A 27,376-nucleotide genomic window follows, 5' to 3' on the forward strand; every position below is an offset into this window, starting at 1 on the left:
CGCGGCACCCCAAAACAGCACTTTTTTTTGGGGGGGAGAGGGAGGGGGGAAAGGGGGGGACCCCCCCCCATCCCCCCCATTTTTTTGGGGTGCAGAGGGGGTCACCGGATGGCGATGAGCCCCACGTCCATCAGCTTCTGGATCTTCTGTGCGATTAAGGGGTTCTTGAGGTGCCTGAAGGAAGGAAAGAGGGGGTTCGAGGGGGGCTGCGATCCCCCCTGAGGATTGGGGGTCCCCATGGTGACATTTGAGGGCCCTGAGGGGCTCCCCAGTGATATCCCCCCCCCCCCCGCAGTGACATTTGGGGCTCCCTGGGTATTTTGGGGACCCCTTGGGGCTCTCTGGGGACTCTTTGGGGCTCCCTGGTGATTTTGGGGACCCCTCAATGACACAGACCCCCCCCTTCAGGTGCCATTTGAGGGACCCTTTGGCGCTCTCGGGAGCCATTTTGTGACTATGGAGACCCTTTTGGGGTGACTTTAGGCCCTCCTGGTGACCCCAAAGCCCTTCCAGTGACATTGGGGTCCCCCTTTGGGGCTCTCTGAAGACATTGGGGACCCCTCGGTGACACCTGAGGACCCTTTGGGGCCCTCTGGGGATTTTGGGGACCCCTCAGTGACACAAACCCCCTTTAGGCGCCCTTTGAGGGACCCTTTGGTGCTCTCGGCCGCCATTTTGTGACTGTGGAGAGACCCTTTTGGGGTGACTTTGATCCCTCCCAGTGACATTGGGGTCCCCCTTTGGGCCTCTCTGATGACTTTAGGAACCCCTTAGTGACATTGGGGACCCTTTGGGGCCCTCTGGGGATTTTGGGGACCCCTCAGTGACACAAACCCCCTTTAGGCACCCTTTGAGGGACCCTTTGGGGCTCTCAGACGCCATTTTGTGACTGTGGAGACCCTTTTGGGGTGACTTTTGGCCCTCCCGGTGACATTGGGGTCCCCCTTTGGAGCTCCTGGGGATTTTGGGGACCTCTCAGTGATATTGGGGTCCCCCTTTGGGGCTCTCTGGGGATTTTGGGGACCCCTCAATGACACAGACCCCCCCCTTTAGGCGCCATTTGAGGGACCCTTTTGGGCTCTCGGGTGCCATTTTGTGACTGTGGAGACCCTTTGGGGTCCCCCTTTGGGCCTCTCTGAAGACATTGGGGACCCCTCGGTGACACCTGAGGACCCTTTGGGGCTCTCTGGGGATTTTGGGGCCCCCTCAGTGACACAGACCCCCCCTTTAGGCGCCATTTGAGGGACCCTTTGGGACCCTCTGGCGCCATTTCACCCCCTCTGGAGACATTGGGGTCTCCTTTTGGGCCTCTCTGAAGACTTTGGGGATCCCTCAGTGACACCTGAGGACCCTTTGGGGCCCTCTGGGGATTTTGGGGCCCCCTCAGTGACACAGAACCCCTTCAGGCGCCCTTTGAGGGACCCTTTGGGGCTCTCGGACACCATTTTGTGACTGCGCAGAGACCCTTTTGGGGTGACTTTGATCCCCCCCCCGGTGACTCTGAAGCCCTCCCGGTGACATTGGGGTCCCCCTTTGGGGCTCTCTAATGACTTTAGGAACCCCTTAGTGACACTGGGGTCCCCCTTTGGGGCCCTCTGGGGAGTTTGGGGACCCCTCAGTGACACAGACCCCCTTTAGGCGCCCTTTGAGGGACCCTTTGGGGCTCTCGGGCGCCATTTTGTGACTGTGGAGACCCTTTTGGGGTGACTTTGATCCCTCCCAGTGACATTGGGGTCCCCCTTTGGGCCTCTCTGAAGACATTGGGGACCTCTTGGTGACACCTGAGGACCCTTTGGGGCTCTCTGGGGATTTTGGGGACCCCTCAATGACACAAACCCCCCTTTAGGCGCCATTTGAGGGACCCTTTGGGGCTCTCGGGTGCCATTTTGTGACTGTGGAGACCCTTTGGGGTCCCCCTTTGGGCCTCTCTGAAGACATTGGGGACCCCTTTGGGCCTCTCTGAAGACATTGGGGACCCCTCGGTGACACCTGAGGGCCCTTTGGGGCCCTCTGTGGATTTTGGGGACCCCTCAGTGACACAGACCCCCCTTTAGGTGCCATTTGAGGGACCCTTTGGGGCTCTCGGCCGCCATTTTGTGACTACGCAGAGACCCTTTTGGGGTGACTTTGATCCCTCCCAGTGACATTGGGGTCCCCCTTTGGGGCTCTCTGGGTACTTTAGGAACCCCTTAGTGACATTGGGGTCCCCCTTTGGGGCCCTCTGAGGATTTTGAGGACCCCTCAGTGACACAAACCCCCTTTAGGCGCCATTTGAGGGACCCTTTGGGGCTCTCGGGCGCCATTTTGTGACTGTGGAGACCCTCTGGCGCCATTTCACCCCCTCAGGTGACATTGGGGTCCCCCTTTGGGCCTCTCTGAAGACTTTGGGGATCCCTCAGTGACACCTGAGGACCCTTTGGGGCTCTCTGGGGATTTTGGGGCCCCCTCGGTGACACAGCCCCCCTTGAGGCGCCATTTGAGGGACCCTTTGGGGCTCTCGGCCGCCATTTTGTGACTGCGCAGAGACCCTTTTGGGGTGACTTTGGTCCCTCCCAGTGACACTGGGGTCCCCCTTTGGGGCCCTCTGGGGATTTTGGGGACCCCTCAGTGACACAGACCCCCTTTAGGCGCCCTTTGAGGGACCCTTTGGGGCTCTCGAGCGCCATTTTGCGACTGCGCAGAGACCCTTTTGGGGTGACTTTGATCCCTCCCAGTGACATTGGGGTCCCCCTTTGGGCCTCTCTGAAGACATTGGGGACCTCTTGGTGACACCTGAGGACCCTTTGGGGCTCTCTGGGGATTTTGGGGACCCCTCAATGACACAAACCCCCCTTTAGGCGCCATTTGAGGGACCCTTTGGGGCTCTCGGGTGCCATTTTGTGACTGTGGAGACCCTTTTGGGGTGACTTTGATCCCCCCCCCGGTGACTCTGAAGCCCTCCCGGTGACATTGGGGTCCCCCTTTGGGCCTCTCTGATGACTTTAGGAACCCCTTAGTGACATTGGGGACCCTTTGGGGCTCTCTGGGGATTTTGGGGACCCCCTCAGTGACACAAACCCCCTTTAGGCGCCATTTGAGGGACCCTTTGGGACTCTCGGGTGCCATTTTGTGACTGTGGAGACCCTTTTGGGGTGACTTTAGGCCCTCCTGGTGACCCCAAAGCCCTCCCAGTGACATTGGGGTCCCCCTTTGGGGCTCTCTGGGGATTTTGGGGACCCCTCAATGACACAGACCCCCCTTTAGGCGCCATTTGAGGGACCCTTTGGGGCTCTCAGACGCCATTTTGTGACTGATGAGACCCTCTGGCGCCATTTCACCCCCTTTGGTGACATTGGGGTCCCCCTTTGGGCCTCTCTGAAGACATTGGGGACCCCTCGGTGACACCTGAGGACCCTTTGGGGCTCTCTGAGGATTTTGAGGACCCCTCAGTGACACAAACCCCCTTTAGGTGCCATTTGAGGGACCCTTTGGGGCTCTCGGGTGCCATTTTGTGACTGTGGAGACCCTCTGGCGCCATTTCACCCCCTCTGGTGACATTGGGGTCCCCCTTTGGGCCTCTCTGAAGACATTGGGGACCCCTTTTGGGCCTCTCTGAAGACATTGGGGACCCCTCGGTGACACCTGAGGACCCTTTGGGGCTCTCTGGGGATTTTGGGGACCCCTCAGTGACACAGACCCCCTTTAGGCGCCCTTTGAGGGACCCTTTGGGGCTCTCGAGCGCCATTTTGTGACTGCGCAGAGACCCTTTTGGGGTGACTTTGATCCCTCCCAGTGACATTGGGGTCCCCCTTTGGGCCTCTCTGAAGACATTGGGGACCCCTCGGTGACACCTGAGGACCCTTTGGGGCTCTCTGAGGATTTTGAGGACCCCTCAGTGACACAAACCCCCTTTAGGCGCCATTTGAGGGACCCTTTGGGGCTCTCGGCCGCCATTTTGTGACTGTGGAGACCCTCTGGCGCCATTTCACCCCCTTTGGTGACATTGGGGTCCCCCTTTGGGCCTCTCTGAAGACATTGGGGACCCCTCGGTGACACCTGAGGACCCTTTGGGGCTCTCTGAGGATTTTGAGGACCCCTCAGTGACACAAACCCCCTTTAGGTGCCATTTGAGGGACCCTTTGGGGCTCTCGGGTGCCATTTTGTGACTGTGGAGACCCTCTGGCGCCATTTCACCCCCTCTGGTGACATTGGGGTCCCCCTTTGGGCCTCTCTGAAGACATTGGGGACCCCTTTTGGGCCTCTCTGAAGACATTGGGGACCCCTCGGTGACACCTGAGGACCCTTTGGGGCTCTCTGGGGATTTTGGGGACCCCTCAGTGACACAGACCCCCTTTAGGCGCCCTTTGAGGGACCCTTTGGGGCTCTCGAGCGCCATTTTGTGACTGCGCAGAGACCCTTTTGGGGTGACTTTGATCCCTCCCAGTGACATTGGGGTCCCCCTTTGGGCCTCTCTGAAGACATTGGGGACCCCTCGGTGACACCTGAGGACCCTTTGGGGCTCTCTGAGGATTTTGAGGACCCCTCAGTGACACAAACCCCCTTTAGGCGCCATTTGAGGGACCCTTTGGGGCTCTCGGCCGCCATTTTGTGACTGTGGAGACCCTCTGGCGCCATTTCACCCCCTCAGGTGACATTGGGGTCCCCCTTTGGGCCTCTGTGAAGACTTTGGGGATCCTTCAGTGACACCTGAGGACCCTTTGGGGCTCTCTGGGGATTTTGGGGACCCCCTCAGTGACACAAACCCCCTTTAGGCGCCATTTGAGGGACCCTTTGGGGCTCTCGGGTGCCATTTTGTGACTGAGGAGACCCTCTGGCGCCATTTCACCCCCTCTGGTGACATTGGGGTCCCCCTTTGGGGCTCCCTGAGGATTTTGGGGACCTCTTGGTGACACCCGAGGACTCTTTGGGGCCCTCTGGGGATTTTGAGGACCCCTCAGTGACACAAACCCCCTTTAGGCGCCATTTGAGGGACCCTTTGGGGCTCTCGGCCGCCATTTTGCGACTGCGCAGAGACCCTTTTGGGGTGACTTTGATCCCTCCCGGTGACATTGGGGTTCCCCGGTGGGTTTTGGGGGTCCCCCCCACGCACTCGCTGAGCGCCTGCGGGTCCTTCTGCATCTGCTCGAGGATGAGGCGCATGGTGGGGTCCCCCATGATCTGCGCCACCTCGGGGTCGGCCATGGCGCGGCGCTTCACCTCCTCGGGGCTGTCCTGGCGCCCCCGGGCGCAGCGCAACTGCCCCTCCAGAGCCTCCTGGGGGGCAATAACGGGGGACGGGGGCAATAAGGGGGGGCAATAAGGGGGCAACTGCCCCTCCAGAGCCTCCTGGGGGGCAATAAGGGGGGACGGGGGCAATAAGGGGGGGCAATAATGGCACAACTGCCCCTCCAGAGCCTCCTGGGGGGCAATAAGGGGGGGACGGGGGCAATAAGGGGGGGCAATAACAGCACAACTGCCCCTCCAGAGCCTCCTGGGGGGCAATAACGGGGGGACGGGGGCAATAAGGGGGGGCAACTGCCCCTCCAGAGCCTCCTGGGGGGCTATAAGGGGGGGATGGGGGCAATAAGGGGGGGCAATAACAGCGCAACTGCCCCTCCAGAGGCTCCTGGGGGGCATTAAGGGGGGGATGGGGGCAATAAGGGGGGGAAGGGGGCAATAAGGGGGGGCAACAATGGCACAACTGCCTCTCCAGAGCCTCCTGGGGGGCAATAAGGGGGGGATGGGGGCAATAAGGGGGGGCAATAAGGGGGTAACTGCCCCTCCAGAGGCTCCTGGGGGGCAATAAGGGGGGGACGGGGGCAATAAGGGGGGGCAACAATGGCGCAACTGCCCCTCCAGAGCCTCCTGGGGGGCAATAAGGGGGGGACGGGGGCAATAAGGGGGGGCAATAACAGCACAACTGCCCCTCCAGAGCCTCCTGGGGGGCAATAACGGGGGGACGGGGGCAATAAGGGGGGGCAATAAGGGGGCAACTGCCCCTCCAGAGCCTCCTGGGGGGCAATAAGGGGGGGATGGGGGCAATAAGGGGGGCAATAAGGGGGCAACTGCCCCTCCAGAGCCTCCTGGGGGGCAATAACGGGGGGACGGGGGCAATAAGGGGGGGCAATAACGGGGCAACTGCCCCTCCAGAGCCTCCTGGGGGGCAATAAGGGGGGGACGGGGCAATAAGGGGGGCAATAAGGGGGCAACTGCCCCTCCAGAGCCTCCTGGGGGGCAATAAGGGGGGGACGGGGCAATAAGGGGGGCAATAAGGGGGCAACTGCCCCTCCAGAGCCTCCTGGGGGGCTATAAGGGGGGGACGGGGGCAATAAGGGGGGGCAATAAGGGGGCAACTGCCCCTTCAGAGGCTCCTGGGGGGCAATAAGGGGGGATGGGGGCAATAAGGGGGGGCAATAAGGGGGCAACTGCCCCTCCAGAGCCTCCTGGGGGGCAATAAGGGGGGGACGGGGGCAATAAGGGGGGCAATAAGGGGGAAACTGCCCCTCCAGAGCCTCCTGGGGGGCAATAACGGGGGGACGGGGGCAATAAAGGGGGTCAGGGGGGCAATAATGGCGCAACTGCCCCTCCAGAGGCTCCTGGGGGGCAATAATGGGGGGACGGGGGCAATAAGGGGGGTCAGGGGAGCAATAAGGGGGTCAGAGGGGGCAATAAGGGGGTCAGGGGGGCAATAAGGGGGTCGGGGGGGCAATAAGGGGGTCAGAGGGGCAATAAAGGGGGTCAGAGGGGGCAATAAGGGGGGTCAGGGGGGCAATAAGGGGGTCAGGGGGGCAATAAGGGGGTCAGGGGGGGCAATAAGGGGGTCAGGGGGGCAATAAGGGGGTCGGGGGGCAATAAGGGGGTCAGGGGGGGCAATAAGGGGGTCAGGGGGGGCAATAAGGGGGGTCAGAGGGGGCAATAAGGGGGTCAGGGGGGCAATAAGGGGGTCGGGGGGCAATAAGGGGGTCAGGGGGGGCAATAAGGGGGTCAGGGGGGGCAATAAGGGGGTCAGAGGGGGCAATAAGGGGGTCGGGGGGGGCAATAAGGGGGGTCAGGGGGGTAACAACAGCACCACTGCACCTCCAAAGACACGAAAACACGGGAGAACACGGGAGAACACGGGAGAACACGGGAGAACATGGGAGAGACACGAGGGGGACACGAGGACACGGGAGAACACAGGAAGGACATGAGAACATGGGAGGGACACGTGAGGACCATGAGGACACGTGAGAACACATGAGGACACATGAGGGACACAAGGACACATGAGAACACGTGAGAACACGTGAGGGCCACGAGGACACGTGAGGACGTGTGAGGACACGGGAGTGACATCAGGACATGGGAGTGAGACGAGGACATGTGAGGACACGTGAGGACACGTGAGGACACGTGAGGGCCACGAGAACACATGAGAACATGGGAGGGCCATGAAGGCACGTGAGGACACGTGAGGGACACGAGGACACATGAGGACACATGAGGGCCATGAAGACACATGAGAACACGTGAGGGCCATGAGGACACGCAAGGACACGCGAGGACACGTGAGGGCCACGAGGACACGTGAGGACACGTGAGGGCCATGAAGATACATGAGAACACGTGAGGGCCACGAGGACACGTGAGGGCCATGAAGATACATGAGAACACGTGAGGGCCATGAGGACACGTGAGGACGTGTGAGGACACGGGAGTGACATCAGGACATGGGAGTGAGACAAGGACATGTGAGGACACGTGAGGGCCATGAGGACACACAAGGACACGCAAGGACACATGAGGGCCACGAGGACACGTGAGGACATGTGAGGGACACAAGGACAGGAGAACATGTGAGGGACACGAGGACGTGTGAGGACATGTGAGGGCCACGAGGACACATGAGAACACGGGAGGGCCACGAGGACACACGAGGACACAGGAGAACACGGGAGAGACATGAGGACACAGGAGAACACGTGAGGACACAGGAGTGACATCAGGACATGGGAGTGAGATGAGGACACGTGAGGACATGTGAGAACACGTGAGGGCCACGAGGACACGTGAGGGACACGTGAGGGACACGTGAGGGACACGTGGACACGGGAGGGCCACGAGGACACAGGAGAACACGGGAGGACATGGGAGGGACATGAGGACATGGGAGTGAGATGAGGACACGTGAGGGCCATGAGGACACGCGAGGACATGTGAGGGCCACGAGGACACAGGAGAACACGTGAGGGCCACAAAGACACGTGAGGGACACAAGGACACAGGAGAACATGTGAGGGCCACGAGGACGTGTGAGGACATGAGAGGGACACGAGGACACAGGAGAACACGGGAGGGCCATGAGCACACACGAGGACACGTGAGGACACGCGAGGACACATGAGGGACATGAGGACACACGAGGACACGAGAGAGACACGAGAGGGACACGTGAGGGCCACGAAGACACATGAGGACACGCGAGGACACGCAAGGACACGTGAGGGCCACGAGGACACGTGAGGACACGTGAGGACATGTGAGGGACACGAGGACACATGAGGGACACGTGAGGGCCACAAAGACACATGAGGGACACAAGGACACAGGAGAACATGTGAGGGCCACGAGGACGTGTGAGGACATGAGAGGGACACGAGGACACAGGAGAACACGGGAGGGCCATGAGCACACACGAGGACACGCAAGGACACGCTAGGACACGCGAGGGCTACGAGGACACAGGAGAACACGTGAGGGCCACGAGGACACACGAGGACACGCGAGGACACACGAGGACACAGGAGAACACGGGAGGGCCACGAGGACACACGAGGACACGTGAGGACACGCTAAGGACCCGCTAAGGGCCCGCGTGCCGACCTTGCAGGCGGGGTCGAGGCGCAGGGCGCGCTGGTACGCCTCTCCCGCCCGCGTGAACTCCTTCATGGCCTCCAGCGCCGCCCCCTTCCGCGTGAACCCCTTAACTGCGGGGGGGGGAGAGGAAAAGGGGGTGAGGGGGGACCCCAAAAACACACCCCAGCCCAACACCCCCCAGAGGGACCCCAAAAGGGACCCCCCAAAAGGAACCCCAAAACACTCACTGAAGGTGGGTTCCAGGCGGATGCACTCCTCGCAGTCCTGGAAGGGGGGAAAAGGGGGACCCCAAAAAGGGAGCCGAACCCCAAAAGTGAGTGGGGGGGGACCCCAAAACAGGAGAGAGGAGGAGCCCCAAAAGGGAGAGAGAAGGAGCCCCAAAAGGGAGACAAAAGGAGCCCCAAAAAGGAGACAGAAGGAGCCCCAAAAAGGAGACAGAAGGAGCCCCAAAAGTGAGTCAAAAGGAGCCCCAAAAGGGAGATAAAAGGAACCCCAAAAGTGAGTCAAAAGGAGCCCCAAAAGGGAGACAAAAGGAGCCCCAAAAGGGAGAGAAAAGGAACCCCAAAAGGGAGTCAAAAGGAACCCCAAAAATGAGACAAAAGGAACCCCAAAAGGGAGAGAAAAGGAACCCCAAAAGGGAGACAAAAGGAACCCCAAAAATGAGACAAAAGGAACCCCAAAAGGGAGTCAAAAGGAACCCCGAAAGGGAGAGAGAAGGAACCCCAAAAGGGAGACAAAAGGAACCCCAAAAGGGAGAGAGAAGGAACCCCAAAAATCAGCCACTGGGAACCCCAAAAAACAGCCCCTGCGCCCCCAAACTGAGCCACAAGGACCCCCCAAAACCAACCCCTGCACCCCAAAAAGAGCCTCAGCACCCCAAAACAGCCCCTGCACCCCAACAGAGCCATGAGGACCCCCAAAAAACAGCCCCTGAGACTCCAACAGAGCCACCAGGACCCCCAAAACCAACCCCTGCACCCCAAAAACGGCCCGAGACCCCAACAGAGCCACAAGGTCTCCCAAACCCAACCCTTGCACCCCAAAAACAGCCCCTGGACCCAAAACAGAGCCACCAGGACCCCCCAAACCACCCCCTGCACCCCAAAAATGGCCCCTGAGACTCCAACAGAGCCACAAGGACCACCCAAAACCAAGCCCTGCACCCCAAAAACAGCCCCTGCACCCCAAACAGAGCCACGAGGACCCCCAAAACCAACCCCTGCACCCCAAAAACAGCCCCTAGGACCCCCAACAGAGCCACAAGGACCCCCAAAACCAACTCCTGCACCCCAAAAACAGCCCCTGGACCCCCAACAGAGCCACCAGGACCCCCAAACCCAACCCCTGCACCCCAAAAGTAGCCCCTGAGACTCCAACAGAGCCATGAAGACCCCCAAAAGCAACCCCTGCACCCCAAACAGAGCCACTACGACCCCCAAACCAACCCCTGCACCCCAAAAACAGCCCCTGCACCCCAAACAGAGCCACAAGGACCCCCCAAAAACAGCCTCAGCACCCCAGAAACAGCCCCTGGACCCCAAACAGAGCCACCAGGACCTCCAAAACCAACCCCTGCACCCCAAAAACGGCCCCTGAGACTCCAACAAAGCCATGAGGACCCTCAAAACCAACCCCTGCACCCCCAACAGAGCCACCAGGACCCCCAAAACCAACCCCTGCACCCCAAAAACAGCCCCTGCAACCCCAAAAACGGCCCCTGAGACTCCAACAGAGCCACCAGGACTCCCCAAAACCAACCCCTGCACCCCAAAAGTAGCCCCTGCACCCCAAACAAAGCCACCAGGACCCCCAAACCCAACTCCTGCACCCCAAAAACAGCCAACAAGATCCCCCCAAAACAGCCTTTGCACCCCAAAACCAGCCCCTGCACCCCAAAAACAGCCCCTTCACCCCCAACAGAGCCACGAGGACCCCCAAAACCAACCCCTGCACCCCAAACAGAGTCACCACGACCCCCACACCCAACCCCTGCACCCCAAAAACGGCCCCTGGACCCCAAACAAAGCCATGAGGACCCTCAAAACCAACCCCTGCACCCCAAAACCAACCCCTGCACCCCCAACAGAGCCACAAGGACCCCCCAAACCAACCCCTGCACCCCAAAAACAGCCCCTGAGACTCCAACAGAGCCATGAGGACCACCCAAAACCAAGCCCTGCACCCCAAAAACAGCCCCTGCACCCCAAACAAAGCCACAAGGACCCCCAAACCCAACTCCTGCACCCCAAAACCAGCCAACAAGATCCCCCCAAAACAGCCTTTGCACCCCAAAAACAGCCCCTGCACCCCAAAACCAGCCCCTTCACCCCCAACAGAGCCACAAGGACCCCCAAAACCAACCCCTGCACCCCAAAACCAACCCCTGTGCCCCAAACAGAGTCACCACGACCCCCAAACCCAACCCCTGCACCCCAAAAACGGCCCCTGGACCCCAAACAAAGCCATGAGGACCCTCAAAACCAACCCCTGCACCCCAAAACCAACCGCTGCACCCCAAAAACAGCCCCTGCACCCCCAACAGAGCCACAAGGACCCCCCAAAAACAGCCTCAGCACCCCAGAAACAGCCCCTGGACCCCAAACAGAGCCACAAGGACCTCCAAAACCAATCCCTGCACCCCAAAAATGGCCCAAGACCCCAAACAGAGCCACCAGGACCCCCCAAAACCAACTCCTGCACCCCCAAAACAGCCAACAAGATCCCCCCAAAACAGCCTTTGCACCCCAAAAGCAGCCCCTGCACCCCAAAAACAGCCCCTTCATCCCCAACAGAGCCACCAGGACCCCCAAACCTCCCCCTTTCCCCCCAACCCACCCCTTTCCAACCCCCCTCTCAGCCTCCGTCGCCCCCAAACCGAGTCCCCCGGACCCCCCTTTCCCCCCAGAGCCCCCCAGAACCCCCCCCAACCTTGAGGGCGAGGGGGAACTCGAGCAGTTTGGTGTAGCAGGCGGCGCGGTTGCTGTAGAGCCGCGCCTCGTGGGGGTTGCGCCGAATGGCTTCGCTGTAGTGCTTCACCGCCTGCGGGTAATCCCCTACGGGGGGGGGGGGAGAAAAAGGGGGGTTTTGGGGGACCCCCTCTCCCCAAAAATGAAGTTGGGGGGTCCTAAGGTGTGGGGGGGGTTGGTTCGTACCCCGCTGGAAGCATTCGTTGCCTTTGTTCTTCTCCTGCAGCGCGAGGTCGGGGTCGATATAGGCCAAGCGCTCCTGTTCCTTCAGCACCTTCTCCGCCTGCGCCCACAGAGGGGGGTCAGAACCCCAGGAGGGACCCCCCCCAGGGACCCCTCAGCCCCCCCAGTTACCCCTCAACCCCCCCAGTTGCCCCCTCAGCCCCCCCCCAGTTACCCCTCATCCCCCCCAGTTGCCCCCTAGCCCCCCCAATTACCCCCAGTTGCCCCCCAAGTTGCCCCTCAGCCCCCCCAGTTACCCCTCATCCCCCCTCACCCCCCCCAGTTACCCCTCAGCCCCCCCAGTTGCCCCCTCATCCCCCCCAGTTACCCCTCATCCCCCCCAGTTACCCCTCAGCCCCCCAGTTACCCCTCAGCCCCCCCAGTTGCCCCCTCAGCCCCCCCAGTTGCCCCCCAGCCCCCCAATTACCCCCAGTTGCCTCTTAGCCCCCCCAGTAGCTCCCCCAGTTGCCCCTCAGCCCCCCCAGTTACCCCTCAGCCCCCCCAGTTGCCCCTCAGCCCCCCCTCATCCCCCCCAGTTGCCCCCCAGTTGCCCCTCAGCCCCCCCTCATCCCCCCCAGTTGCCCCTCAGCCCCCCCAGTTACCCCTCAGCCCCCCCAGTTCCCCCCTCAGCCCCCCCATTTGCCCCCTCACCCCTCCCAGTTACCCCTCAGCCCCCCCAGTTACCCCTCAGCCCCCCCAGTTACCCCTCAGCCCCTCCAGTTACCCCTCAGCCCCTCCCAGTTACCCCTCAGCCCCCCCAGTTACCCCTCAGCCCCTCCAGTTACCCCCTCACCCCTCCCAGTTACCCCCTCACCCCTCCCAGTTACCCCTCAGCCCCCCCAGTTACCCCCTCAGCCCCCCCCAGTTCCCCCCTCAGCCCCCCCAGTTGCCCCTTAGCCCCCCCAGTTGCCCCCCCAGTTGCCCCTCATCCCCCCAGTTGCCCCCCAGCCCCCCGAATTACCCCCAGTTGCCCCCCAAGTTGCCCCTCAGCCCCCCCAGTTACCCCTCAGCCCCCCCTCAGCCCCCCCAGTTACCCCCTCAGCCCCCCCAGTTCCCCCCTCAGCCCCCCATTTGCCCCCTCATCCCCCCAGTTGCCCCCCAAGTTGCCCCTCAGCCCGCCCAGTTACCCCTCAGCCCCCCCAGTTGCCCCCCAAGTTGCCTCTTAGGCCCCCCAGCTACCCCTCAGCCCCCCCTCAGCCCCCCCAGTTACCCCCCAGCCCCCCCAGTTGCCCCCCAAGTTGCCCTTCAGCCCCCCCAGTTACCCCTTAGCCCCCCCTCAGCCCCCCAGTTGCCCCCACACCCCCCTCAGTTGCCCTCATCCCCCCCTCATCCCCCCCTCATCCCCCCCAATTACCCCTCAGCCTCCCCAATTACCCCCCAATTGCCCCCCCTTTCTTCTCCTTCCCCCTCTCCCCCACCCGCAGCCCCAAAGTTGGGGTTCAGGGCTTTTTCTGCCCCCCCCCCTCACCTGTTGGCACTTCTTCAGCACTTCGGGCGTTCGGTGTTCGGCCAAAGATTTATTGTAGGAATTTACGGCCTCTTTGTAGCGCTCTTCGCGCAGATACGAATTCCCGATCCGAGCGTACGCCCTAAAAGGCGGAAAAAAGAACCAATTTTGGGGTGAAAAAGGGATATTTTGGGGTGTCTGTGTGTGTACCCCCTTTTTTCCGCCCCCCCTCACTTTGCGATCTGCCGATAATCCTCGCGGTTCTCCCGCCCGACGTCGATGGCTTTGGCGCAGAGTTCGCGGCAGCGCTCGAAGTCCCCCGTTTCGAAGTAAACGGCTGTAAAAAAAGGGGATTTTGGGGTTCAGGAAGGTTTGGGGGTGTCTTTATTTTGGGGTTCAGGGGGGTACTCACCCGCTTGGTTGGTGACGTATGTCATGTTGGTGGGGTCCAACTCTTGGGCGCGGGTGTAATGCGCCAACGCCGCCGGGAAGTCTTTGCGCCGGTACGCGGCGTTGCCCAATTCCTTCTCGCGGTGCGCCTGCGGGGTTTGGGGGGGACCCCCACTTCGGTCACCCCCAAAATGCACTTCCGACTCCAAGAGGTACCCCCAAAATTGCTCATTGTACCCCGAAAAGTTATGGGGATGTGAACGAGGAGGGGAAATTGGAGGTAAAAGCGTCTCCATTACTACTTTGTAATGTGAATGCCGCGGCGGTGTTGGGGTACGGGGGGGGAGACGCCCCAAAATCCACCTCAGACACCCCAAAATCTGCCCTGACACCCCCAAAATCCACCTTAGACACTCCAAAATCTGCCCTGACACCCCAAAAATCCACCTTAGGCACCCCAAAATCTGCCCTGAACCCCCCAAAATCCACCTTAGGCACCCCAAAATCTGCCCTGAACCCCCCAAAATCCACCTTAGACCCTCAAATCACCCCAAAATCTGCCCTCAACCCCCCAAAATCCACCTTAGGCACCCCCAGCACCCCAAAACCTGCCCTGAACCCTCCAAAATCCACCTTAGAGACCCACTGTCACCCCAGAATCTGTCCTGACACCCCAAAAATCCACCTTAGACGCTCCAATCACCCCAAAATCTGCCCTGACACCCCCAAAATCCACCTTAGACACCCCAAAATCTGCCCTGACACCCCAAAAATCCACCTTAGGCACCCCAAAATCTGCCCTGAACCCCCAAAATCCACCTTAGACACCCCAAAATCTGCCCTGACACCCCAAAAAGCCACCTTAGAGCCCCAAAATCTGCCCTGACACCCCCAAAATCCACCTTAGACGCTTCAATCACTCCAAAATCTGCCCTGAACCCCCCAAAAATCCACCTTAGACCCCCCTGAACCCCCCAAAATCCACCTTAGACCCTCAAATCACCCCAAAACCTGCCCTGAACCCCCCAAAAATCCACCTTAGACACCCCCAGCACCCCAAAACCTGCACTAAATCCCCCAAAATCCATCTTAGACATCCACTGTCACCCCAAAATCTGCCCTGACACCCGCAAAATCCACCTTAGGCACCCCAAAATCTGCCCTGAACCCCCAAAATCCACCTTAGACGCTCCAATCACCCCAAAATCTGCCCTGAACCCCCCAAAATCCACCTCAGACACCCCAAAATCTGCCCTGAACCCCCAAAATCCACCTTAGACACCCCAAAATCTGCCCTGACACCCCAAAAAGCCACCTTAGAGCCCCAAAATCTGCCCTGACACCCCCAAAATCCACCTTAGACGCTTCAATCACTCCAAAATCTGCCCTGAACCCCCCAAAAATCCACCTTAGACCCCCCTGAACCCCCCAAAATCCACCTTAGACCCTCAAATCACCCCAAAACCTGCCCTGAACCCCCCAAAAATCCACCTTAGACCCCCCTGAACCCCCCAAAATCCACCTTAGACCCCCCTGAACCCCCCAAAATCCACCTTAGACCCTCAAATCACCCCAAAATCTGCCCTCAACACCCCCAAAATCCACCTTAGACACCCCAAAATCTGCCCTGGACCCCAAAAATCCACCTTAGGCACCCCCAGCACCCCAAAACCTGCACTAAATCCCCCAAAATCCATCTTAGACATCCACAGTCACCCCAAAATCTGCCCTGAACCCCCCAAAATCCACCTTAGACACCCCAAAATCTGCCCAGAACCCCCCAAAATCCAACTTAGACACTCCAAAATCTGCCCTGACACTCCAAAATCCACCTTAGACACCCCAAAATCTGCCCTGACACCCCCAAAATCCACCTAAGATGCTCCAATCACCCCAAAATCCGCACTAAATCCCCCAAAATCCACCTTAGATCCTCCAATCACCCCAAAACCTGCCCTGAACCCCCCAAAATCCACCATAGATACCCCCAACACCCCAAAACCTGCCCTGAACCCCTCAAAATCCACCTCAGACACCCCCCAACCTGCCCTAAACCCCCCCAACACCCCAAAAACCACCTTAGACACCTCCCCATCACCCCAAAATCCACCTTAGATACCCCCTCACCACCCCAAAACCTGTCCTGAACCCCCCAAAATCCACCTTAGACACCCCCAGCACCCCAAAACCTGCCCTGAACCCCCCCAAAATCCACCTCAGACCCCCCCCATCACCCCAAAACCCATTCAGTCCCCCCTAAACCCCCCTCCGCCCCCACTTTGCGGTACTGTGTGGGTTTGGGGAAGCGCAGGAGAGGGCGATATTGGGGTCCCCCAGTTTTTGGGGTCCCCCCCTCACCTCTTTCTTGTTCTCGGGGAGCTCCTCGGGTGGGGGGGTGGGGTTTTGGGGTGCAGGGGCTGTCGGGGGGGGCGATGGGGGCTCCTCGTCGTCTTCGCCGCCCCCCAATTCCACGCCCAGAAGGACGCTCAGCGTCGCCATCACTCGCGGGTCCTGCAGCTTCCTGGGGGGGGGAGGGAAGAGAAATTGGGGGGTCTGCACCCCAAAATCTGCACCCCAAAACCCCCGCCCACCTCCCTGCACCCCAAAACCTGCACAGAATCCACTCCAAGAACCCCAAAATTGAACCCCAACACCAGCCCCCCCCCCCCCCACAATAATCCACTGCGGTCGGGGAAGAAATAGGGGGGTTCAACCCCCCTTGCACCCCAAAATCTTCTCAGCCCCCCAAAACCCCCCAGCACCCCAAAACCTGCCCCAAAGCTCCCCCCAAGCCCCTAAAATGGGGATTTGAGCACCCCAAAAGCCCCCCAGCACCCCAAAACCTGCCCCAAGGCTCTCACTAAGCTCCTGAAATGGGGGGGTTGAGCCCCCCAAAAGCCCCCCAGCACCCCAAAACCTGCCCCAAGGCTCCTCCCGAGCCCCCAAAATGGGGGTTTGAGCCCCCCAAAAGACTCCCAGCACCCCAAAACCTGCCTCAAAACCTCCCTGAAGGCCCTAAAATGGGGGGTTGAGCCCCCCAAAAGCCCCCCAGCACCCCAAAATCTGCCCCAAAGCTCTCACTAAGCTCCTAAAATGGGGGTTTGAGCCCCCCAAAAGCCCCCCAGCACCCCAAAATGAGGATTTGAGCCCCCCAAAAGGCCCCCAGCACCCCAAAACCTGCCTCAAAACCTCCCTGAAGGCCCTAAAATGGGGGGTTGAGCCCCCCAAAAGACCCCCAGCACCCCAAAACCTGCCCCAAAGCTCCCCTGAGCCCCCAAAATGGGGTGTTGAGCACCTCAAAACCCCTCAGCACCCCCAAACCTGCCCCAAGGCTCCTCCCGAGCCCCCAAAATGGGGATTTGAGCCCCCCAAAAGCCCCTCGGCACCCCAAAACCTGCCTCTAAGCCCCCAAAATGGGGATTTGAGCCCCCCAAAAGCCCCCCAGCACCCCAAAACCTGCCCCAAGGCTCCCCCCAAGCCCCTAAAACGGGGGTTTGAGCCCCCCATAAGCTCCTCAGCACCCTAAAACCTACCCTAACCCCACCCAAAATGGGAGTTTGACCCCCCTACACCCCAAAAAGCTGCCCCAAAGTTCCCACTAAGCTCCTAAAATGGGGGATTGAGCCCCTCAAAACCCCTCAGCACCCCAAAACCTGCCCCAAGGCTTCCCCCAAGCCCCTAAAATGGGGGTTTGAGCCCCCTAAACCCCCCCCCGGCCCCCCAAAATCGTGGGTACTGACGTGCCCAGCGCGGCCGGGTGCGCCCGCAGCTCCTCCAGCAGCGCCCGGTACTCGGGGTCCCCCAAAAGCGCCCGCGTTCGGGGGTCCCCCTCCAGTCGCGCAAACAGGTCTGGGGCACTGAAGGGGTTAAGCAGCTTCCGCTCTAATGGGGGGGGAATAAAAATGGGGGTGTCGGGACCCCAAAATAGCCCCCAGTGAACCCCAAACCGGCCAGCCCAGCCCCTCCAATTGCCCCCCAGCCCCCTGCTTCCCTCCCAGCGCCAATTGCCCCCCAATGCCCCATTTTTGCCCCACAGTTGCCCCCCAGGCCCCCCACTTCCCTTCCAGCGCCCCCCAATTGCCCCCCAATGCCCCATTTTGCCCCCCAGTCGCTCCACAATTGCCCCCCAGATGCTCCACAGCTGCCCCCCAGCCCTACCAGTTGCCCCCCAGCATCCCCAGTTGCCCCCCAGCCTCTCCTCAGCCCCCCCAGTTGCCTCCCAGCCCCCCCAGTTGCTCCACAGTTGCCCCCCAGCCCCCCCAGTTGCCCTCCAGCTGCCCCCCAGCCCCTCCAGCAGCCCCCCAGTTGCCCCAGAGACCCTCCAGCTGCCCCCCAAGTTGCCCTCCAGCTGCCCCCCAGCCCCCCAACCCCTCCAGCTGCCCCCCAGTTGCCTCAGAGCCCCTCCAGCAGCCCCCCTAGTTGCCCCCCAGCCCCCCCAGTTGCCCTCTAGCAGCCCCCCAGTTGCCCTCCAGCTGCCCCCCAGTTGCCCTCCAGTTGCCCCTCAGCCCCTCCCGCAGCTCCCCAGTTGCCCCCCAACCCCTCCAGCTGCCCCCCAGTCGCCCCTCAGCCCCCCCAGTTGCATCCCCAGCCACCATACTGGCCAGCTCAGCCCTCCCAGTTGCCCCTGAGCCCCTCCATTCCCCCCCAGTTGCCCCCCCAGCCCCCATACTGGCCAGCTCAGCCCCCCCCAGTTGCCCCCCAGTTGCCCCCCCAGCCCCCATACCGGCCAGCTCAGCCCCCCCAGCCCCCCCCGTTGCCCCCCAGCCCCCCCAGTTGCCCCCTCAACCCCTCCAGTTGCCCCCCAGCCCCCCCAGTTGCACCCTCAACCCCCCCCAGTTGCACCCTCAACCCCTCCAGTTGCCCCCCAGCCCCCATACTGGCCAGCTCAGCCGCTCCAGTTGCCCCTCACCCCCCCCAGTTGCCCCCCAGCCCCCCCAGTTGCCCCCCAGTTGCCCTCTAGGCCTCCCAGTTGCCCCCCAGTTGCCCTCTAGGCCCTCCAGTTGCCCCCCAGCCCCCCCAGTTGCCCCCCAGTCCCTCCAGCAGCCCCCTAGTTGCCCCCCAGCCCCCCCCCCGTACCGGCGAGCCGCGCCTCGACGCCGCGCAGCCCCTCGAGCAGTTGGGCGTTGCCGGGCTGGTGCCGCAGCCCCTCCTCGTACGTGGCCTTCGCCTCCTCCAAGCGCTGCAGGAACTCCAGCGCCGCCGCCTTGCGCGAGTAGCCCTGGGGGGGACCCCAAAATCACCACAGAACCCCCAAAAATGGGGATGAGACCCCCTCGAAACACGAGAAGAGCCCGAAAATGGGGCCGAAAACGCCTAAAATGGGGCTGAGAACCCCTAAAATGGGGCTGAAAATGCCTAAAATGGGGCTGAGAACCCCTCAAAACACGGGAAGAGCCCAAAAATGGCGCTCAGTACCCAAAAAATGGGGCTGAGAACCCCTAAAATGGGGCTGAGAACCCCTAAAAAGGGGCTGAGAACGCCTAAAATCGGACTCAAAACCCCTAAAATGGGGCTGAGAACGCCTAAAATGGGGCTGAGAACCCCCCAAAACACGGGAAGAGCCTGAAAAATGGGGCTGAGAACCCCTAAAATTGGGCTGAGAACCCCGAAAATGGGACTCAAAACCCCTAAAATGGGGCTGAAAACCCCCCAAAACACAGTGAACCCCACGAAAAAGGGGCTGAAAACCCCTAAAATGGGGCTGAGAACGCCTAAAATGGGGCTGAGAACCCCTAAAATGGGGCTGAGAACCCCTCAAAACACGGGAAGAGCCCAAAAAATGGCGCTCAGTACCCAAAAAATGGGGCTGAGAACCCCTAAAATGGGGCTGAGAACCCCTAAAATCGGACTCAAAACCCCTAAAATGGGGCTGAGAACGCCTAAAATGGGGCTGAGAACCCCTAAAATGGGGCTGAGAACCCCCCAAAACACGGGAAGAGCCTGAAAAATGGGGCTGAGAACCCCGAAAATGGGACTCAAAACCCCTAAAATGGGGCTGAAAACCCCCCAAAACACAGTGAACCCCACGAAAAAGGGGCTGAGAACGCCTAAAATGGGGCTGAGAACCCTGAAAATGGGGCTGAGAACCCCCCAAAACACAGTAAACCCCACGAAAAAGGGGCTGAGAACGCCTAAAATGGGGCTGAGAACCCTGAAAATGGGGCTGAGAACCCCCCAAAACAACACGGGAAGAGCCTGAAAATGGGGCTGAGAACCCCTAAAATGGGGCTGAGAACCCCCCCAAAACATGAGGAGAGCCCAGAAAATGGGGCTGAGAACCCCTAAAATGGGGCTGAGAACCCCCCAAAACACAGTGAACCCCACAAAAATGGGGCTGAGAACCCCTGAAATTGGGCTGAGACCCCCAAAACATGGTGAGACCCCAAAAATGGGGCTGGGACACCCCAAATGGGGACTAGATCCCCCCCCAAAATACGCCGAGACCCCCTAAAATGGGGCTGAGAACCCCCAAAACATGGTGAGACCCACAAAAATGGGGCTGGGACACCCCAAAATGGTGCTGAGAACCCCCCAAAACACAGCAAGACCCACAAAAATGGGGCTGAGGCCCCCAAAACACGGTGGGAACTCCATAAATGGGGCTGAGAACCCCTGAAATGGTGCTGAAACCCCCCCCAAAACACGGTGAGACTCCCAGAAATGGGGCTGAGACCCCCCCAAACGAGGCTGAAACCCCCCAAAACACGGTGAGAACCCCATAAATGGGGCTGAGACCCCCCCAAGCGAGGCTGAAACACCCCAAAACACGGTGAGAACCCCATAAATGGGGCTGAGACCCCCCCCAAACGAGGCTGAAACCCCCCAAAACACGGTGAGAACCCCATAAATGGGGCTGAGAACCCCTGAAATGGTGCTGAAACCCCCCCCAAAACACGGTGAGACTCCCAGAAATGGGGCTGAGACCCCCCCAAGCGAGGCTGAAACACCCCAAAACACGGTGAGAACCCCATAAATGGGGCTGAGACCCCCCCAAGCGAGGCTGAAACCTCCCAAAACACGGTGAGACCCCCATAAATGGGGCTGAGACCCCCCCAAGCGAGGCTGAAACCCCCCAAAACACGGTGAGAACCCCATAAATGGGGCTGAGACCCCCCCAAACGAGGCTGAAACACCCCAAAACACGGTGAGAACCCCATAAATGGGGCTGAGACCCCCCCAAGCGAGGCTGAAACCTCCCAAAACACGGTGAGAACCCCATAAATGGGGCTGAGACCCCCCCCAAACGAGGCTGAAACACCCCAAAACACGGTGAGACCCCCAAAAATGGGGCTGAGACCCCCCCAAGCGAGGCTGAAACCTCCCAAAACACGGTGAGAACCCCATAAATGGGGCTGAGACCCCCCCCAAGCGAGGCTGAAACACCCCAAAACACGGTGAGACCCCCAAAAATGGGGCTGAGACCCCCCCAAGCGAGGCTGAAACACCCCAAAACACGGTGAGAACCCCATAAATGGGGCTGAGACCCCCCCCAAACGAGGCTGAAACCTCCCAAAACACGGTGAGAACCCCATAAATGGGGCTGAGACCCCCCCCAAACGAGGCTGAAACACCCCAAAACACGGTGAGAACCCCATAAATGGGGCTGAGACCCCCCCAAACGAGGCTGAAACACCCCCAAAACACGGTGAGAACCCCATAAATGGGGCTGAGACCCCCCCAAGCGAGGCTGAAACACCCCAAAACACGGTGAGAACCCCATAAATGGGGCTGAGACCCCCCCAAGCGAGGCTGAAACACCCCAAAACACGGTGAGACCCCCATAAATGGGGCTGAGACCCCCCCAAGCGAGGCTGAAACACCCCAAAACACAGTGAGAACCCCCATAAATGGGGCTGAGACCCCCCCAAGCGAGGCTGAAACACCCCAAAACACGGTGAAACCCCCATAAATGGGGCTGAGACCCCCCCAAATGCGGCTGAAACACCCCAAAACACGGTGAGAACCCCATAAATGGGGCTGAGACCCCCCAAACGAGGCTGAAACCTCCCAAAACACGGTGAGAACCCCAGAAATGGGGCTGAGACCCCCCCAAACGAGGCTGAAACACCCCAAAAACACGGTGAGAACCCCATAAATGGGGCTGAGACCCCCCCAAATCACAGTGAGGCCCCAAAAATGGGGCTGGGACACCCCAAAATGGTGCTGAGAACCCCCCAAAACACAGCGAGACCCACAAAAATGGGGCTGAGGCCCCCAAAACACGGAGGGAACCCCATAAATGGGGCTGAGACCCCCCCCAAGCGAGGCTGAAACACCCCAAAACACGGTGAGAACCCCATAAATGGGGCTGAGACCCCCCCCAAGCGAGGCTGAAACCCCCCAAAACACGGTGAGACCCCCAAAAATGGGGCTGAGATCCCCCCAAATCACAGTGAGGCCCCAAAAATGGGGCTGGGACACCCCAAAATGGTGCTGAGAACCCCCCAAAACACAGCGAGACCCACAAAAATGGGGCTGAGGCCCCCAAAACACGGTGGGAACCCCAAAAATGGGGCTGAGAACCCCCCAAATGAGGCTGAAACCCCCCCAAAACACGGTGAGAACCCCATAAATGGTGCTGAGAACCCCCCAAACGAGGCTGAAACACCCCAATACACGGTAAGAACCCCCAAAATGGGTCTGACCCCCAAGAAAGGGCGCCCCGTTGCCCACCTTGGCCCAGTCGGGGCGCAGCTCGACGGTGCGGCAGGCGTCGGTCAGGGCGCGGGTGTAGTCTCCGGCGCGGGCGTAGGCGGCCGAACGGTTGCTGTAGAGGACGTGGTTGGAGCCATCGAGGGCGATGGCGGCCGAATAATGGCGCAGCGCCGCCGCCACGTCGCCCTCCGCCAGCGCCCGGTTGCCCTTCTCCTTCAGCTCCTGCGCCTACGAGGAAGAGGAAGGCGTGAGGAAGAGGGGAAAGGGGAGAGGAAGGGTGGAAGACCGCGAGGAGGAAGAGCATGAGGAAGAGGAAGGCGTGAGGAAGAGGGGAAAGGGGAGAGGAAGGGTGGAAGACCGCGAGGGGGAAGACCGTGAGGAAGAGGAAGGCGTGAGCAAGAAGAGAAAGGGGAGAGGAAGGATGGAAGATCACAAAAAGGAAGACTATAAAGAACAGAAAAGTGCAAGGAAGAGGAGAAATGGAAGAGGAAGAATGGAAGATCATGAGAAGGAAGACCACAAGGAAGAGAAAGGTGCGAGGAAGAGAAGGAATGGAAGAGGAAGGATGGGAAATCATGAGGAGGAAGACCATGAGGAAGAGAAAGGTGTGAGGAAGAGAAAGGTGTGAGGAAGAGAAAGGTGTGAGGAAGAGAAAGGTGTGAGGAAGAGAAAGGTGTGAGGAAGAGAAAGGTGTGAGGAAGAGAAAGGTGTGAGGAAGAGGACATGTGGAAAAGGAAGGGTGGAAGGCCATGAGGAAAAAGACCATGAGAAAGAGAAAAGTGTGAGGAAGAGGAGAAATGGAAGAGGAAGGATAGAATATCAAGGGAAGGAAGACCGTGAGGAAGAGAAAAGCACAAGGAAGAGAAAAAATGAAAGAGAAAGGATGGAAGATCATGAGAAGGAAAACCATGAGGAAGAGAAAGGTGTGAGGAAAGGGAGAAATGGAAGAAGAAGAATAGAATATCATGAAAAAGAAAACCCTGAGGAAGAGAAAGGTGTGAGGAAGAGGAGAAATGGAAGAGGAAGGAAGGAAGATCATGAGGAGGAAGACCATGAGGAAGAAAAAGACGTGAAGACGAGGAGGAATGGAAGAAGAAGGATGGAAGATCACCGAAAGGAAGATCGTGAAGAAAAGAAAGGTGTGAGGAAGAGGAGAAATGGAAAAGGAAGAATGGACGATCACCAAAAGGAAGATCATGAGGAAGAGAACATGTGGAAGAGGAAGGATGGAAGACCACGAGGAAGAAGACCATGAGGAAGAGAAAGGTGTGAGGAAGAGGAGGAATGGAAGAGGAAGGATGGAAGATAATGAGGAGGAAGACCACGAGGAAGAGAACGGTATGAGGAAGAGGACATGTGGAAGAGGAAGGATAGAAGATAACAAAAAGGAAGACCATGAGGAAAAGAAAGGTGTGAGGAAGACGAGAAATGAAAGAGGAAGGACAGAAAATCATGAAAAGGAAGACTATAAAGAACAGAAAAGTGTGAGGAAGAGGAGAAATGGAAGAGGAAGGATGGAAGATCATGAGGAGGAAGACCATGAGGAGAGAAAGGTGTGAGGAAGAAAAGGAATGGAAGAGGAAGAATGGAAAGTCATGAAGAGGAAGGCCATGAGGAAGAGAAAGATGTGAGGAAGAGGGGAAATGGAAGAGGAAGGAAGGAAGATCATGAGGAGGAAGATCATGAGGAAGAAAAAGACGTGAAGACAAGGAGGAATGGAAGAAGAAGAATGGACGATCACCAAAAGGAAGATCATGAGGAAGAGAACATGTGGAAGAGGAAGGATGGAAGACCACGAGGAAGAAGACCATGAGGAAGAGAAAGGTGTGAGGAAGAGGAGGAATGGAAGAGGAAGGATGGAAGACCACGAGAAGGAAGACCACGAGGAAGAGAAAGGTGTGAGAAAGAGGACATGTGGAAGAGGAAGGATAGAAGATAACAAAAAGGAAGACCATGAAGAAGAAAAAGGTGTGAGGAAAAAGAGGAAAAGGAAAAGGAAAGGAAGGATGAAAGATCATAAGGAGAAAGACCATGAGGAAGAGAAAGGTGCGAGGAAGAGGAGAAATGGAAAAGGAAGAATGAGAGATCACCAAAAGGAAAACCATGAGGAAGAGAAAGGTGTGAGAAAGAGCAGAAATGAAAAAGGAAGAATGGACGATCACCAAAAAGAAGATCATGAGGAAGAGAAAGGTGTGAGGAAGAGGAGAAATGGAAGAGGAACCTTAGAAAATCATGAAGAGAAAGACCATGAGGAAGAAATAGATGCGAGGAAGAGGAGAAACGAGAACAGAAGGATTGAAGATTGTGAGAAAGGAGATGAAGAGGAGAAAAGTGAGAACGGAGATTGAAAACCACAAAGAGGAAAACCACAAGGACGAAAAAGGTGTGAGGAAGAGGAGAAGTGGAAGAGGAGAAATGGAAGAGGAGAAGTGGAAGAGGAGAAGTGGAAGAGGAGAAGTGGAAGAGGAGAAGTGGAAGAGGAGAAGTGGAAGAGGAGAAGTGGAAGAGGAGAAGTGGAAGAGGAGAAGTGGAAGAGGAGAAACGGAAGAGGAAGGATGGAACGTCATGAGAAGGAAGACCACGACGAAAAGAAAGGTGTGAGGAAGAGAAGAAATAGATGAGAAAGCAGTGGAAAACGAAGCACCACGAGGAGGAAGAAGGTGTGAGGAAGAGAAGAAACGGAAGAGGAAAGATGGCATTGCCTTCAATCACCCCTCAAAGCCCCCCCAGATCCCTCAGACCCCCCCCTCAGCACCCCCAAACCACTCCAGACACCTCCAGTGCCCTTCAATCGCCCCTCAAAGCCCCCCCAGATCCCTCAGACCCCCCCTCAGCACCCCCAAACCACTCCAGACACCTCCAGTACCCTTCAATCGCCCCTCAAAGCCCCCCCAGATCTCTCAAAGCCCCCCCCAGACCTCTCAAGTCTCCCCCCACCCCCCTAATGGTTCCCCAGAACCCTTCATTCCCCCCTCAGGGCCCCCCCAGATCCCTCAATCCCCCCCAAACCACTCACAAACCCCCCAAACCCCTTCAATCGCCTCTCACAGCCCCCCCCGACATCTCAAAGCCCCCTCAGAACTCTCAACCCCCCTCCAGACCTCTCAAGTCTCCCCCCAGGGCCCCCCAGAACCCCTCATTCCCCCCTCAGATCCCTCAGGCCCCCCCAAAACCCCTCACATACCCCTCAGAGCCCCTTCAATCGCCTCTCAAAAGCCCCCCCAGATCTCTCAAGTCTCCCCCTACCCCCCTCAGCACCCCCAGAACCCTTCATTCCCCCCTCAGCCCCCCCCCAAACCCCTCACATACCCCCAGAACCCCTTCAATCACCTCTCAAAGCCCCCCTAGACCTCTCAGTCTCGCCCCACCCCCCCTCAGCACCCCCAGAACCCTTCATTCACCCCTCAAAGCCCCCCCAGATCCCTCAAGTCCCCCCAAAACCCCTCACATACCCCCCAGAACCCCTTCAATCACCTCTCAAAGCCCCCCCCAGACCTCTCAAAGCCCCCCCCCATCTCTCAGTCTCTCCCCACTCCCCTCAGGGCCCCCCAGAACCCCTCATTCCCCCCTCAGGGCCCCCCCAGATCCCTCAAGCTCCCCCTAAAAACCCTCACATACCACTCAGAACCCCTTCAATCGCCTCTCAAAACCCCCCCAGACCTCTCAAAGCCCCCCCAGATATCTCAGTCCCCCCCCCACCCCCGTAATGGTCCCCCAGAACCCCTCATTCCCCCCTCAGGGCCCCCCCCGATCCCTCAAGCCCCCCCAAACCCCTCACAAACCCCCCAGAACCCCTTCAATCGCCTCTCAAAAGCCCCCCCAGACCTCTCAAAGCTCCCCCAGACCTCTCAACCCCCCTCCAGACCTCTCAAGTCTCCCCCCAACCCCCCCAGACCCCTCATTCCCCCCTCAGGGCCCCCCCAGTTCCCTCAAGCCCCCCACAAAACCCCTCACATACCCCCCAGAACCCCTTCGATCACCTCTCAAAACCCCCCCAGGCCTCTCAGTCTCCCCCCACGCCCCCTCAGCACCCCCAGAACCCTTCATTCCCTCCTCAGAGCCCCCCCCAGATCCCTCAATACCCGCAAACCCCTCACAAACCCACAAAACCCCTTCAATCGCCTCTCACAGCCCCCCCCGACATCTCAAAGCCCCCCCAGACTTCTCAAGTCTCCCCTCACCCCCCCAGGGCCCCCCAGAACCCCTCATTCCCCCCTCAGGGCCCTCAACCCCCCCCAAACCCCTCACATACCCCTCAGAGCCCCTTCAATCACCTCTCAACGCCCCCCCAGACCTCTCAAAGCTCCCCCAGACCTCTCAAGTCTCCCCCCACCCCCACAATGGTCCCCCAGAACCCTTCATTCCTCCCTCAGAGCCCCCCCAGATCCCTCAAGCCCCCCCAAACCCCTCACATACTCCTCAGAACCCCTTCAATCACCTCTCAAAGCCCCCCCAGACCTCTCAGCCCTCCCCCAACCCCCCTCGTGGACCCCCGAACCCCTCACTCGCCCCTCAGGGCCCCCCCGGGCCCCCCCACCTCCGCCATGGCGGCCCCCGCGCCGCTCCCGCCGCCCTCTGGAAGCTGCTAGAACGCTGGCCCCGCCCCCTCGCTCCCATTGGCCGGCACCGCCTTAACCCCGCCCTCTCGCGCCTCCCATTGGCCATCCCTACCTTCGCCACGCCCACCCTTGTCTCTCATTGGCTCTGTCCAGCCTGGCCACGCCCCTGCCGCGCGACTATTGGCGGGAGCGAGAGCAGCGCGCAGTGACCCTTCCGGCCCCGCCCCCGCGGATTAGGCCACGCCTACAGCGCCTTCCCATTGATCGCTGCTTCTCAGGCCACGCCCCCTCGCCTTTCCATT

General features: G+C 59.5%; 1 protein-coding gene across 1 annotated transcript; it reads right to left on the reverse strand.

The window, feature by feature from the left end:
* On the reverse strand, positions 1–27,165 carry STIP1 (stress induced phosphoprotein 1). The gene is made up of 14 exons (XM_054052501.1): positions 27,053–27,165; positions 22,534–22,743; positions 18,937–19,078; positions 17,601–17,742; positions 16,219–16,381; positions 13,883–14,009; positions 13,705–13,807; positions 13,492–13,612; positions 11,988–12,084; positions 11,764–11,888; positions 9,063–9,099; positions 8,842–8,945; positions 5,090–5,253; positions 1–174 (listed from the first exon to the last, which is right to left on the reverse strand). The coding sequence occupies exons 1-14, from the start codon at positions 27,059–27,061 to the stop codon at positions 102–104; spliced, it is 1,617 nt and encodes a 538-aa protein (XP_053908476.1). The 5' UTR covers positions 27,062–27,165; the 3' UTR covers positions 1–101.
* Positions 27,166–27,376: the final 211 nt, after the last annotated feature.

The sequence above is a fragment of the Cuculus canorus genome, chromosome 34, assembly GCF_017976375.1.
Source record: "Cuculus canorus isolate bCucCan1 chromosome 34, bCucCan1.pri, whole genome shotgun sequence".
Classification (NCBI taxonomy): domain Eukaryota; kingdom Metazoa; phylum Chordata; class Aves; order Cuculiformes; family Cuculidae; genus Cuculus; species Cuculus canorus.

What these genes read in the sequence shown, in the direction of transcription:
- STIP1 (XM_054052501.1), bottom strand. An exon ending in CACCCGGCCGCGCTGGGCAC is followed by an intron (nt 16,382 to 17,600) that starts GTCAGTACCCAC and finishes TCCCCCCCCCAG; the next exon opens with GAAGCTGCAGGACCCGCGAG. An exon ending in GCCTCGACCCCGCCTGCAAG is followed by an intron (nt 5,254 to 8,841) that starts GTCGGCACGCGG and finishes ATTGCCCCCCAG; the next exon opens with GAGGCTCTGGAGGGGCAGTT.